Source organism: Coregonus lavaretus (assembly GCF_964263955.1).
Source record: "Coregonus lavaretus genome assembly, chromosome: 39".
NCBI lineage: Eukaryota > Metazoa > Chordata > Actinopteri > Salmoniformes > Salmonidae > Coregonus > Coregonus lavaretus.
The window spans coordinates 25,016,978-25,032,318 of record NC_140026.1 but is presented as its reverse complement, the minus strand read 5'-3'; the positions used below and the strand labels follow the sequence as shown (position 1 = coordinate 25,032,318).

The window sequence follows — 15,341 nt, the reverse complement described above, 5'->3', positions numbered from 1 at the left end:
AAAATGCCCCCGTGCACAAAGCAAGGTCCATACAGAAGTGGAACGCCCGACTGCGAGCCAGGCCTAATCTCCCAACATCAGTGCCCGACCTCACTAATGCTCTTGTGACTGAATGGAAGCAAGTCCCTGCAGCAATGTTCCACAATCTAGTGGAAAGCCTTCCCAGAAGAGTAGAGGCTGTTATGGCAGCAAAGGGGGGGACCAACTCCATATTAATGCCTATGATCTTTGAATGAGATGTTCGAGCAGGTGTCCACATACTTTTGGTCATATAGTGTATCTAATTTATACAAGTATTCCCACCCCTGAGTCAATACTTTGTAGAAGCACCTTTTGGCAGTGACTACAGCTGTGAGCCTTTCTGGATAAGTCTAAGAGCTTTGCACACCTGGATTGTACAAAATATGCCCATTTTATTCTTTTTACAATTCTTCAAGCTCTGTCAAGTTGGTTGTTGATCATTGCTAAACGGCTATTTTCAAGTCTTGCCATAGATTTTAAAGCCGATTTCAGTCAATTGTAACTAGACCACTCAGGAACATTCAACGCTTTGGTAAGCAACTCTTGTGTTTTAGGTTATTGTCCTGCTGAAAGGTGAATGTGTCTCCCAGTGTGTTGGAAAGCAGACTGCACCAGGTTTTCCTCTAAGATTTTGCCTGTGCTTAGCTCAATTCTGTTTCTTTTCTTTCTAAACTCCCTTGCCGATGACAAGTATACCCATAATATGATGTGTCAGAATGGGTAATTAACAATAAACTGGTCTTAAATACATCTAAAACCAAAATAGTTGTATTTTATTCAAAGCATTCTCTTAGACCTAAACCTTAACTGGAGTTGTGCATAAAGGGTGTTGAAGAAGTTGAACTCCTAGCATTGGATAGTCAGTTATGATGGTCAAGTCATATTGACAAAGTTGTTGTGAAGATGGTGAGAGGTAGCCTATGTCTGTTTATAAAAAATAAAATAAAATATGTTCTGCGTTTTTGACACAGGTCAATTGTCCCATATTGATTACTGTCCGGTAATAAAAAAAATATAAAATAGTTTAATTATTTAACCAGGTAAGTCAGTTACGAACAAATTCTTATTTACGATGACTATATTTTTTATTTATTTACTGCCTATCAAGAGGCAAAAGGCCTCCTGCGGGGAGGGGGGCTGGGATTAAAAATGTAGGACAAAACACACATCACGACAAGACACCACAACATCACATAAAGAGAGACCTGAGACAAACACAGCATGGTTGCAAGACATGACAACAACACGGGAACAACATGGAAAAATATTGTTAAGCACAGAAACAGCACAAAGGGCAAAAAGGTAGAGACAACAATGCATCACGTGAAGCAGCCACAAGTGTCAGTAAGAGTGTCCATGATTGAGTCTTTGAATGAAGAGATGGCGATTAAAACTTTCCAGTTTGAGTGTTTTTTGCAGCTTGTTCCAATCGCTAGCTGCAGCGAACTGAAAAGAGGGGCGAATTGGGGATGTGTGTGCTTTGGGGACCTTTAACAGAATGTGACTGGCAGAACAGGTGTTGTATGTGGAGGATGAGGGTTGCAGTAGGTATCTCAGATAGGGGGGAGTGAGGCCTAAGAGGGTTTTATAAATAAGCATCAACCAGTGGGTCTTGCGTCAGGTATACAGAGACAGGGAGACCCATGGGGCGGCGCACAATTGGCCCAGCGTCGTCCAGGTTAGGGGAGGGAATGGCCGGCAGGGATTTGGCTCAGTTGGTAGAGCATGGCGTTTGTAACGCCAAGGTTGTGGGTTCAATTCCCACGGGGGGGCAGTATAAAAAATAAAAAATAAAAAAATAATGTATGCACTCACTAACTGTAAGTCGCTCTGCATAAGAGCGTCTGCTAAATGACTAAAATGTCAAATGTAATGGCCAGTTTACAGAGGAGTATAGAGTGCAGTGATGTGTTCTATAAGGAGCATTGGCGGCAAATCTGATGGCTGAATGGTAAAGAACATCTAGCCGCTCGAGAGCAACCTTACAATGGTGACATCATTTGAGACCTTTTTAAGGTTGCAGTGACACATCCATAACCTGAGCAGAAACCAGGTTGCATACCAGAGAGAATACTATAGACATCAAAGCCAGTCAGTTGATTATTGATACATTTTTCAAACACTTTTTATAAACAGGGCAAGATAGAAATTGGCCTATAACAGTTAGGATCAGCTTGATCTCCCCCTTTGAATAAAGGACGCACCATGGCTGCCTTCCAAGCAAAGGGAACCTCCCCGGAGAGGAGAGACAGGTTAAAAAGGTGAGAGAGAGAGGCTCGTCGACGATAGGGGCTGCAACCTTAAAGAAGATAGGATCTAAACCATCTGACCCAGATGTTTTTTGGGGGTGAAGTTTAAGGAGCTCCTTTAGCACCTCAGACTCGGTGACTGCCTGCAGAGAGAAACTTTGTTGCAGGGCAGGGGGAAAAGAGGGCGGAGCATCAGGGCTAGTCACATTAGAAGGGCTGGGAGATTAGGAAATGTTGGACGGGCAAGGAGGCATGGCTGAGTCAAATAAGAATCCTGACTTAATTAAGTTTTTAAAGAGCTCAGCCATGCGCTCCTTGTCAATAACAACCACATCATCAACATTAAGGGACATGGGCAGCTGTGAGGAGGAGGGTTTATTCTCCAGGTCTTACACCGTTTTCCTGAACTTCTTGGGGTTAGACCCACAGAGTGAGAAGTGCTCCTTAAAGTAAATAAATGTGGCTTTCCCAATAGCCTGAGTGCACTTATTTCTCATTTGCCTGAACGACAGCCAATCAGCCTGAGTGTTTGTGTGCCGAGCCTTTCGCCAAATGGTGTTCTTGAGGTGGAGTAACTCTGCTAGATCATGGTCGAACCAGGGGCTGAACCTATTTTTAGTAGCCTTTTCTGGGTGTTGGGAGTCATAATAATCTTTTAGAGATTTAGGGAGTCCCATTGTTTTAGGACTTGGTCAGTTGGTTTAAGCATGTCCCAGGTTAGGTCACCTAGCAGGACAAATTCAGACTTAGTGTAAGGGGCCAAGAGAAAGCTTAGTGCAGGTAGGGTACAAGCCGGTGCTGATGGTGGACGATAACACCCAGCAACAGTAAACAAAGCTATTTGAAAGCTTAATGTGTAAAACCAGCAAATCAAATTGTTTGGGGACAGACTTGGTGGAGACAACAGAGCACTGAAGGTGTTCCTTGGTAAAGATTGCCACTCCACCACCTTTGGAAGATCTGTCTTGCCGAAAAAGGTTAACATCAGTGTTCAGAATACTCTTTCTAACCACGTCTCAGTGATGACCAACACATCTGGACTGGAGCTGTGAACCCACACTTTCAATTTATCCATTTTAGGTAATAAGCTTCTAGAGTTAAAGTGCAGAAAACCTAGGCTTTTACAAGAGCAGAAATCAGTGAAGCAGAAATTGGAGCACAAGTCAGTTTGGGCTAGCAACAGTAGACATGCACATTTCCAGATATCATCAGCAGTAATACAATCGGGGCACGGCAGAGGACAGGGAAAGCTTTGCAGTGTTGATTTTTTGTGACATCTGAATGTGCATCAGATGGCAACAAGATCATATTGTACAGCAATTTCATCAGGTAATATGAATACAAAGCTGGCGAGAGGTAGTTAGAATAGGATGGGAGGCCAGAGTCACGACTGTTGGGAACAAACATGGTCTGTCCCGCGGTCGGGTAAACAAGTAAGTTCATAGACAACAAAGAGTCATGGAGCAAATGGCATAAAGCACAAGAAAAAAATAAAACCGCTTGGGGTTAGACATTGTAAGTTCAAAGAGCCACTCGTACCAACAAAATAACGTGAGAGAGTAGCTCTGAGTCCAGTAGGCTATACAAGTCTGAGATAAAAGAAATAGTAGGCCTATACTAGTTCATTAAAGCTCACAAGCTTCATAAGTTAATTAGCCTACATAAAATTCAGATCAGTCCAAAGTGTGCAGTGTGTGTGTGTGTGTGTGTGTGTGTGTGCTGGAAGCGAGCGAAAGCTAGGGAGAGAGGGGGGAGTGTGGCGAGGTACCTGTACCAGACAGTGGGAGACAGGCCAGGGCAGACGGGGAGCATATCGCCAGGTGGGATCCAAGCAGCAGTGCAGCAGGCAACGGGAGTAGGTGAAACTCAATATTAGGAAGGTGTTTCTGATGTTAAGTTTACTCAGTGTACATACGCCACTATGGGTTTCTTCACTGTACCAATCCAAAAACAGATTAAATGGATCGCTCTGTTATGTGTCGAGCCATGTCATCGTGGAATGGTCTGCCGCCAGAGGTTACTCAGGTCAAAAGCAAGTTTTAGCTTTAAAATACATTATCACAGCGCCTCTCCTCATATGAGTATGTATATATGAATAGTGTGTAAGTAGTATTTTTGTTGTGTCTTTCCAATATATCACTTATTTTTATTTATTTAATGTAATCTTGTGTTCTAGTCTATAACTGTTCTGTACTTTGTTGTGTATTTGTACATTTTATGTAGACCCCAGGAAGAGTAGCTGCTGCATGTGCAGTAGCTAATGGGTATCCTACTTAAACTAAACATACACATAGCCAATGAAGAAGAGGGTTCTGTTTTAGTATTGAGTATGAGTCAGGTGATTGTAATTGAACCTAATGATTTTAAAGCCATCTTTGATTTCTTACACTTACAATGTTCTAAAACATGCATTTCCTTTTTTTCTACATGCATTTCCTTTTTTTCTGTGTAGAGGAGCTGTCTCATTGAATGACTGATGTGGATTTTGTGTGTGCAGGAAAATGACATCTTCTTGGGCTGGGAGAAGGGAACTGGGAAGAAATGGGGCAAGAGTAAGAAGAAAGGAGGAGGGACGGACCTAAGTCTGGATGAGATAAAGAAGCAAGCCGCCGTGCAATGTCTGCGTTCTGCATCTGATGAAGTAAGTGCCGTTCCACCCCAGTGTCGCCACAAATCTCTTCACCCAATGTTTTTGTGCGTGTGGTCTACTCACAGCATTGCTCATGCACTCCTGAGAAATTGAAATGATACATTTCACTTATATTGACTCTTTGAAGCTTGAATATTTAGGAGCAGTTGCATAGACTGATAGTTGGTACAGCAGTTCAGTGGTTATTTTGACACACACCAGCTTGTAAGCTACAAAGCTGAATATGTTGAGTAATTGAAGAATGGCAGAAGCATGTACACTGCCTTCAGAAAGTATTCATACCCCTTGACTTATTCCACATTTTGTTATGTCATGTGCCTTTTTCTCAAGAGTGGCTTCCATCTGGCAGGTTCTACCATCTCAGCCAACTAACTCTGTAGTTCTGTCAGAGAGTTCATTGGGTTCTTGGTCACTTGGTTCCCGGTTGCTCAGTTTGGTTGGATGGCCAGCTCTAGGCAGAGTCTGGGTAGTTCCATATTTTGAGACCAATGTGCTCTTGGAACCTTTCAACACTCTAGAAATTGTTTTATACCCTTCCCCAGATATATTCCTCATCACAATGCTATCTCAGAGATCTACGGACAGTTCCTTGGACTTCATGGTATAGTTTCTGCTCTGACGTGCAGTGCATTTGGACAGTATTCAGACCCCTAGATATTTTTCCACATTTTGTTACGTTACAGCCTTATTCTAAAATAGATTAAATTGTTTTTTTCCCCTCATCAATCTACACACACTACCCCATAATGACAAAGGAAAAACAGGTTTGAATACATTTTAGCAACAAAATAAAAAATAAAAAAACTATCACATTTACATAAGTATTCAGACCCTTTGCTCAGTACTTTGAAGCACCTTTGGCAGCGATTACAGCCTCGAGTCTTCTTGGGTATGACGCTACAAGCTTGGCACACCTGTATTTGGGGAGTTTCTCCCATTCTTCTCTACAGATCCTCTCAAGCTCTCAGGTTGGATGGGGAGCGTCGCTGCACAGCTATTTTCAGGTCTCTCCAGAGATGTTAGATCGGGTTCAAGTCCGGGCTCTGGCTGGGCCACTCAATGACATTCAGAGACTTGTCCCGAAGCCACTCCTGCGTTGTCTTGGCTGTGTGCTTAGGGTCGTTGTCCTGTTGGAAGGTGAACCTACGCCCCAGTCTGAGGTCCTGAGTGCTCTGGAGAAGGTTTTCATCAAGGATCTTTCTGTACTTTGCTCCGTTCATCTTTCCCTCGATCCTGATTAGTCTCCCGCTGAAAAACATCCCCACAGCGTGATGCTGCCACCACTATGCTTCACCGTAGGGATGGTGCCAGGGTTCCTCCAGACGTGAAGCTTGGCATTCAGGCAAAATAGTTCAATCTTGGTTTCATCAGACCAGAGAATCTTGTTTCTCATGGTCCGAGAGTCCTTTAGGTGCCTTTTGGCAAACTCCAAGCGGGCTGTCGTGCCTTTTACTGAGTAGTGGCTTCCGTCTGGCCACTCTACCATAAAGGCCTGATTGGTGGAGTGCTGCAGAGATGGTTGTCCTTCTGCAAGGTTCTCCCATCTCCACAGAGGAACTCTGGAGCTCTGTCAGAGTGACCATCGGGTTCTTGGTCACCTCTCTGACCAAGGCCCTTCTCCCCCGATTGCTCAGTTTGGCCGGACGGCCAGCTCTAGGAAGAGTCTTGGTGGTTCAAAACTACTTCCATTTAAGAATGATGGAGGCCACTGTGTTCTTGGGGACCTTCAATGCTGCAGAAATGTTTTGGTACCCTTCCCCAGATCTGTGCCTCGACACAATCCTGTCTCTGAGCTCTACAGACAATTCCTTCGACCTCATTGCTCGGTTTTTGTTTTGACATGCACTATCAACTGTGGGCCCTTATATAGACAGGAGTGTGCCTTTCCAAATAATGTCCAATCAATTGAATTTACCTCAGGTGGACTCCAATTAAGTTGTAGAAACATCTCAAGGATGATCAATGGAAACAGGATGCACCTGAGCTCAATTTGAAATCTCATAGCAAAGGGTCTGAATACCTATGTAAATAAGGTATATCTGTTTTTAATTTTTTTTAAATTTGCAACATTTTCTACGCCTGTTTTCACTTCGTTATTGTGGGGTATTGTGTGTAGATTGAGGATTTTTATTTAATCAATTTTAGAATAAGGCTGTAACGTAACAAAATGTGGAAAGGGGGAAGGGGTCTGTATACTTTCCGACTGCACTGTATACTGGCAACTGTGGGACCTTTATATAGACAGGTGTGTTTATTTTTAAATCATTGCTAAACAATTGAATTGGCCACAGGTGAACTCCAATCAAGTTGTAGAGACATCTCAAGGATGATCAAAGGAAATTGGATGCACCTGAGGAAGACCCTCAGTCAAACCATTATCATCATATGATACTTGGCATTGGCCAGCCTTATTTTGTGATTTGCTCTCCAGGATTTTCACAGCCAGTGTGATATAATGAGAGTTTACTTGCAAGGTTGGATTGAGGTCAGCAGAGTGAAGAATTGTGAACCAGTGGAAGACTCCCATTTGCACTCACACTGTTACACTCAGTATTGAGATAATGTTATGGGTGACCTTGCAGAGGAGTCATTGCATGTAAGTGAGTGCACAGTTTAATAAGCCTGCATTAAATTATTTCTGTGCCCTTTTTCCAAGCAAAATCTGAAAGAATTTGCTGACATTTTCCTTAGTGGTTGGTTGGCAGTAGTATACTATCAAAGGCAGCCCGTAGTAGAGCGAGCGTTTGAGGGCTGGGATAGAGCTGGAGGGCGTATAGGGGGAAGGGTCTGCAAGGTAGAGGAGGAGTGTGCTGCTCTCTGGGGACTGGACTCTGCGGTCAATTTTTTTTTAACCAGCACATGCTGCACGGGATTGCAGCACAGAGAGCAGAGTGCGTGCGTGTTGCCCGTCAGCTGACTGGCATTAGCACAATGATGCAAGAGGAAACACAGGGCCAGGGGAGAAACTTTGCTTTTTGCTGGGAGGCATGGTAAGGAATGTCACTTTCTGTCAGAAAGAGAGCGAGAGAAGGGAGAGTGTGTAAATTACACATTTTGGGACTAATCTGGCCCTGGATGTTGTGGTGGATATAGCAGTCCTCACCGAATGCAGATGCTTTTCTGACTTTGCCTATTGCCTACTGGTCTGTTGAGGCATTTTGACATGGCTGTCTTTATGTAGACCAGATCGTAGCAGGCCTTGTTTGCAGCAAAACAGATCACGTCATCTTTGTTCAGCGAGTAAAATCTCAATAGGTATAATGAAGAAGTAGGTGTCTGAGAGGTCTTTGTTTGTCTAATGCCTGATGTTTTGTAAGTGTTTAGATGGAAAGACAGGTGGTGGATGTTCAGGCTATGCTTAGTCATTTTTCTCATGCAACATTTCTCCCTCTTAGCTACATTTAATCAGTGTTTTACACAAGTACATAGAGGAGCCAGCCAAATAGAAAAAGTAGCCAGCCAGGCATCCCTGGGTTTGAATTCTTCTGCAGAAGGAGCTCTATTTTGGTGGCCTCTGGTACATTCTAATGCCTTGATTCCATCTGAGATACACAGCGAAATAATTGAATGCTTTGTTGAGTTTATTTCCCAGACTGGGAACATTTGTTGTGGTATTGTGTAGAAAGACATGACTATACAATTTAAATTACTGAAAATGTATGAATTCAGTGTGATGTTAGTTGTTTTTGATATTGTCTAGGCCTATATGATCTGGACTATTTTCTAAGTAAGAGAACATTAAACCTTTTAACATTTTAACCTGTCTTCTCTTGAGATTTAAAGTCATATTTACAGTTTTACTGCAAGATATAAATTGCCACAATGATGTTTGTTCTTCAAATTATGTATTTTATTAAAACAGAAAAATTAAGTAAATAACCCACATTATCAAGTTACAAAATTGAATATTCTAAATCCACAAAAATGCTTAAACCACATCAGGCGACCATCTGAGTGGCTGGTTGTACAACCGTTTATCTGTTCTACTTTTTACTATTGTTTCTAAATTATTTAATTTAACATACAATAGTAAAAAGTAGAACAGATCAATGGTTGTACAACTGAACATTAAGAATCAACAGTGCCACAAAATGCTGAATGATATGGCTTATTTACTATAAGTTCAGGGCTCTAACGCTGACATTTTTTACAAGTACATAAGTAGATATTTAGGAGCACACAAATAAATGTAGGAGCACAATGAAATTGTGTTTTAAATGATAAGAAATGACTAAATTCATGAATAAAATGTTTTTGGACTGTTCCATGCTCTATCGAGCACTATTTACCCCAAAATATTTGAGTCATTAGGTGAGTCAAAAATGTTCAGCTGTCCCTTGTTAAGGGGCTGGCCATTACCGTGGTAACGGCACTCCGTGTCTGTCGGAGATTATATTCTCTGTCTGTACTACCAGCAGACAGTTGCAGCAAACTCAAACTAATATTGAAAAACAACCTAGCGTGTGAACAAAATTATATACTGTAACTAGCCAAGAAACACGAGGACAAAGTCACACTTTAGTAGCCTTTCACGTCAATTTGACCAATTTATACATTTTGGGCTTTGGATTTAAACAAAAAAACGGTTCCCAAATGCTGTGTGTGACCACCCGTCAACGTGTCTGGTGAAATATACATTCTTACCAGCCAATACCTAAATCTACCTGCATTTGGCGGGTGTTAATTTCCCACCCTGGAGACCATGTTTGAGGTCTGGGAAAAATCAAAGAAATATCGATTTTTGGATGTAGTTACCCTTTAATTCAAGTGCACACCTAGCAAGAGGTTGTTTAGCTGTGTTTTTGTAGCACACATGTGATGGTAGTTTGCAAAACAAATACCCACTGGATTGATCTAAATAATAATGATAACATTCTGCCAGGTAAGCATAGGCTACTTAGTAGTTAACGTTGTAAAGGTGCACTATGCAGAAATCGCTCTGCCATTTCCTGGTTGCTAAAATTCTAACAGTTTGTTTTATTTCCGTTTATGTGAAAAAACAAGCAAATCGACCAATTTGAATGTGTAGAGAATCATTGTACTATCTAAACCGCTGTGAAATATATTTGAAGCTGGTGTACAAAACCGAACATAAAAGACGCAAAAACTAAACTTAACGGGAAGCATAGAAATAGCTCACACAGAACAGATCTACCGCTTCTTAGACTTGCTTTCAATTAGAATGACAGATCTATAACTCACATTTCTATCTGAATTTGGTCAGGTCGCCCAAAAAGTTATATATTGCAGCTTTAATTGAGAAAGTTTTTGGGAAAGCCTTTCCATCTACCTAGAAGACTGTTTTCATTAGCATCATCGCTAACAGCTACACAAAGTGGTAGACGTGCGCACTGCACACACACACAGACAGGGGCATTCTCATTGCCTCTTCAGAAAGTTGCAGGAAATACGAATCACTGATGCATTCTGTTCATGTCTTATGATTAACTTGGGCAAATGAATTAATTTCATACATTTAGTTGATTCCCTACTAAGGTTAATACACGTTTAAATATTGTTGAATTCCGTTAATGCCAAGATTCTGTGAGGGCCCTAATTATCTACTTGAGTAATTAGCCAACTTGGCACCACGACTCCTCTTGGCTGGCTATGTGAAACACACGAAAGAAAATAAATGTGTCAAAGAAAATAAATGTGTCAGAAAACAATAATTAGGCTATTGGATTGACTCATCGTTACCACTTACATTACATGGGACGTGCAAATTCACGAGCATCATGCTTTCTCTCCCTCCTCCGTGTAAAGAAATTCAACTGCAACCAGAGATCTGTATAAAATGACGAGATGCTCACGTCTCCGCCCTAACAATGGGAGTCGTTGTCCCAAAGGCGGGAAGGCAGGTGACATGCTTAGGTCCAAAATAAGCCCATTGAAACACATTGGGCTTATTTTGGACAGATTTTGGCCAGAGTGAAACCTCTCGCTTCACCTCTTCCTCTCTGCTGCGTTTCCCGGTCATCGCTCGCTTTGTGACTGACAGGCACCTATCCTATCAATAGATCGCTAGAAGATGCATATCGTTCATTCTAGTGAGAGAGGGCTCGACGGACTATCTAATTGAAACTTTAAAATGAAAAGTAGCCTAGTTAATCTGAAAATGTAGCCGGCTAAAAATGTGTGTGTAACCGGCTGATTTAGTCATCAGACGGCGCTAATGGAAAACACTGATTTAATATAGTCATGGTAGAGCATGCCCGTGCTGACAGTCAGCTGGTTAGACTTCTGTCAGCCCCATGTTAATACCCTCTAGTCAGTGTTACAATGGGGTCGAAGTTGCCTTTAAAAAAAGCTTATGTTCAAACCCCCAAGTGTTATTGTTGGAAACATCCTATCACTTTATGAGTGGTCTGAAAGAAGCAAATGTTTTATTAATGTTCATTCACTGCTGTTTCATACACAGGTCTCATTAGATTATTCTGTTTAGATTCTCTTTGCTAGATTAATTCTTAATGTTACATATTCTCCCTCCTTTTTTCCCCACAGAACTCTGGAATTGAGAGCCTGGTCGAGGAGCTTTGCTCCAAACTCAAGGACATCCAAAACAAACAGAAAGGTTTGTGTCTTGGGTTTATACATTTGTATGCCCTGTTGTAACAAACTAGTAAATATAAAAACATTTCAATGATAACGCTCCTTCTTATCATATTGCTTATAATTCTTCACAGAAGAAAAATGGCTCCACAAAAAATCGGATGGATCTCAGTCTCCTGAACAAGTTGAGTCCCCTTCCTCAAAGGACCAGGTGGAAATGTACGTTTTTACCCATAACCACAATAATACTGTCCTGAGTAGCTGGCACAACTATGCATAGTTGATTTAGTTTTATGCCCATTAAACATGTGCTCATTCATTTTATGATTGCTCTTAATTGACAAAGTTTTCTCTCATTGTTGTTGCAGGTATTATGAAGCCTTTCCTCCTTTGTCAGAGGGATCTGTTTGTCTCCAAGAGATCATGACGGTGTGGAACAAGGCTAAAGCCAGCGCTTACTCCGGCTCATCATCCTCTGCAGCCCCGCAGACCAGCACCGACACCTCCTCCCCAAAAGATTGCAACAGTGATGGTGAAGCTGCTAATGAGAGAACCCCTGAGGCATGCAACACTACCACTAACCCAACCAGCGAGAGAGCCCAGCAGCGACGCAGCAAGAAAGAGAAAGAGAACCGATACCATGGTGGCGCAACAGCGGAGGACCGAGCTGCCGTCCACAGCAAGAGGCAGGCGAGGCACAGGTCAGAGGGCAAGTATCGGCCTCGCTCCTGGTCCTCTGGCTCTAGCGAGACTGGCTCGAGCTCCAGCGGGAACCAGGGCAACTCCAAAACGTCCAGCAGGAAAGCAGTCAGAATCAGGCACAAGTCCAAGGAGGCGGGCAGCAGGAGTAAGAGGGGGCGCAACAGCGGACAAGTGAAGCTGGCTCTGAAGGCCATCGACAAAGAGGAGCGTAGGAACGCTGGAGGAAGCAGCAGCAGCACCACTGGAGGCCCTGCAAGGCAAACACAGCTCTACAAAAAGGGGAAAAGACCGCTGAAGGAGATTCGAAAAGATCCAGGTTGGGGGGACGCAAAGGAGTCCGGAGCTGATGCCAGCAAGAAAAAGGAGTACATGGAGGAGCCCCTGTGGTACACAGAGCCCATCACAGAGTATTTTGTACCTTTCAGTAGTAGAAAGAGCAAACTGGAAACAAAGTACCGGAGTAAGGTGGACTCTCCAGATGACTCAACTATGTCCGCCGACTTGGAAAGGCTGTCTGAGAGAATGCAAGGCATCTACATTGCCAACGCAAGCTTCCAGAGGGCGTATCTGGCAGCGGGCACCTTCGTTGATGGGCACTTTGTTGAGGTGCCAGGCGACGCAAACGAGGAGGCTAACGAACTCAATGGGACCTCAAGCTGCCCTCCGCCCGAGGATAGTAGAGATTTAGATGATGACCATCTGTCTGAATTCACTCACTTCTATGAAGTCGATATTTATCAATCCATATTGGATCCTAGTGCCTCAGACTCAGTACAAGAGAGTCGGATCTTGAGCATGATTAGACAGAAGAGCGAAGAGCAAAGAGACTTTGAGGCAGAATGTTGTTTAGTGTTAGATGGCCTTGAGCTGCAAGGGGAAAGTGCAATAAGGGTGGACTGTCAGGAAGCTTTGGCAGCTGATGGGTTCTTCATGCAGGATTTGGAAAACATGGCTCAGGTCTGGGGATGTTATTCATCCTCTAGCTCTGAAGATAAAGATGGAGAAAGCTTTGTCGGGGACTCTCCCGTTCAGCTCTCCCCCGCTTTGGACGGCGTTACATTCACCATCAGCACGCTGCCTGGAACCCTGGAGGAGCCTCATCTCCCAGAAGCCACCAGCGAAGCGTCTGGTCTGAACTCCTCCTGCTTCTCTCTTTTTGAGCTGCAGTACGATAGCCCCACTCTTCCTTTTCCCTGCGACTCACTCACCGTTGGTCACGAAAACAACACAGATTCAAGTAGCTGTCTAGAACCACATTGTAACAAGCAGTCTCGTTTGCTAATATGGACCAAAAATAGTGCCTTTGATGAAACTGAACACTGTTCAAACCTTTCAACGCGAACCTGCAGTCCATGGTCGCATTCGGAAGAGACACGTTCAGACAATGAGCAAATAAACGTTCAAACAGAGGAGTCCGCTCTAATTGGCAATGAAGATATTAATTGTATAATCCTTCCTATCTCTGGTACATACCTAGAAGAAGAAATCCTGGACTTTTTACAAGAAGACACCGGTCGCCAGTGCGAGGAGGCCAATGTAGGCACGGTGTCCAATCCGACCTTCGCAAAGAAATCTAAATTGGAGTCCATTTGTGGAATAGCGTTAGAACAGGACGAGAGCAAACAGTACGACGCTGGCATGTTTTCAGATGACACAAACCAACAGAGTGATAACTACAGCTCAGGGATAATAAAGGACATTTGGACAGCTATCGGAGATGGAGATCCTGTACTATCACTAGGAGGAGAAAAGCCAGGCGAGGGCTTGTTCTCCCAGGAGTCGAGTAGCTACCACTGCGGCTGTCTCGACATGCAGGCAAAGGAAGTTGGTCCCATCCAGGGGCCTCCGAAGAAGGCAGTGCAGCACTCTGAGTACCACCTGTGGGAAGGCAAGAATGAAGAGCAGGCCCTCCTGGCCAAAAACGGGCTCTCAAAGATGAATGCTTCCGGGGATTACATGACGCCGTCCAAGCCTTGGGACGTGAACCCTGAGAAAGACAACACATCGTTCATCCTGGGAGGAGTGTATGGAGAGCTGAAGACGTTCAGCGGTGACCAGGACTGGGCCATGGTGCCACCCGGCGACGAGAGAGGCAGCCTGCTACAGTGTGCCGCTGCTGCCGCTTCGGCCTCTGGCTCAGACGTGGTCACCATTGCTGGTACAGACGTGTTCATGAATACTGGCAGCTGCTTTGCCCCTGGCCACAAGCCCTTCTGGAGGCCGCTGGTCTCCTTCGGGCAGAGCGACCAGGCTACTAAAGGAGGTGGGGAAGGATTGAATAAGGGGTTTTCTTTAATCTTCCATGAAGATTTACTCGGACCCTGTGCAGGCTTCCGAGGCGAGGAGCCAGGGCTCGACTACCCGTTTGCGTCCTTCGATCTGAACAATCCGTTCTCTCAAGTCCTCCACGTAGAGTGCTCCTTCGAGCCTGAGGACATGGCTTCGTTCAGCCCGGGGTTCAAGCCCAAGTCTATATTGTGCTCGGACTCCGAGAACGAAGCTTTCCACCCACGGATATACGGCATCAACCGGACCACCCAGTACAGGGCCATCCGCATCTCCCCCAGGACACACTTCCGACCCATATCCGCCTCAGAGTTGTCGCCTGGTGGAGGGAGCGAGTCGGAGGCTGAGTCCGAGAAAGAAGAGGAGAGGAGTTTTCCAGTCCTGGCCCCGCCGGACATCTTCGACGACCCTCAGGCCGACCTCAAACCGCTGGAGGAGGACGCAGAAAACGAGGGCCCCTGCTATGGGAAGTCAGAACTGGAATCTGGTAAATTCCTGCCCAGATTGAAGAAGTCTGGCATGGAGAAGAGTGCCCAGACCTCACTGGATTCTCAGGAGGGCTCCAGCACCCTCCTGCCAATCGCTGAGCAAGAGATTTGCTTAGACTGTGAAATGGCGGCCGCAGTTGGAGCAGCAACATTGACGGCAAGCGGACGGATGGACGTCCCAGTCAACAAGATTCAAAAGGAAGAATCTTGCAGAGAGAAGGAAGCCTGCAAATGTGCAGCGGCTGGTCAGAGTCCCACATATGGGAAAACCTATGACTTCATTGAAGATTTGCATGAGGTAAGAATCTTATAAGAATGTTTAGGTGGGTTGGATCAGAAGTTACATCAAATTTTGACAATGAAACAGTTTCCCCTGCGTTAGACTAATACCTT

At 44.2% G+C, this 15,341-nt stretch overlaps 1 protein-coding gene across 1 annotated transcript in view; it reads left to right on the top strand.

Annotated features, from left to right (window-relative positions):
• The window catches only part of LOC311112604 (uncharacterized protein KIAA0232-like), a 34,653-nt gene that overhangs the window by 16,146 nt on the left and 3,166 nt on the right, over positions 1-15,341 (top strand). Inside the window, exons 3-6 of the mRNA XM_084155752.1 lie at positions 4,768-4,911; positions 11,425-11,494; positions 11,607-11,691; positions 11,841-15,246. Coding sequence (XP_084011878.1) covers positions 4,768-4,911; positions 11,425-11,494; positions 11,607-11,691; positions 11,841-15,246 — 3,705 coding nt within the window. The remainder of the gene's footprint in view (positions 1-4,767; positions 4,912-11,424; positions 11,495-11,606; positions 11,692-11,840; positions 15,247-15,341) is intronic.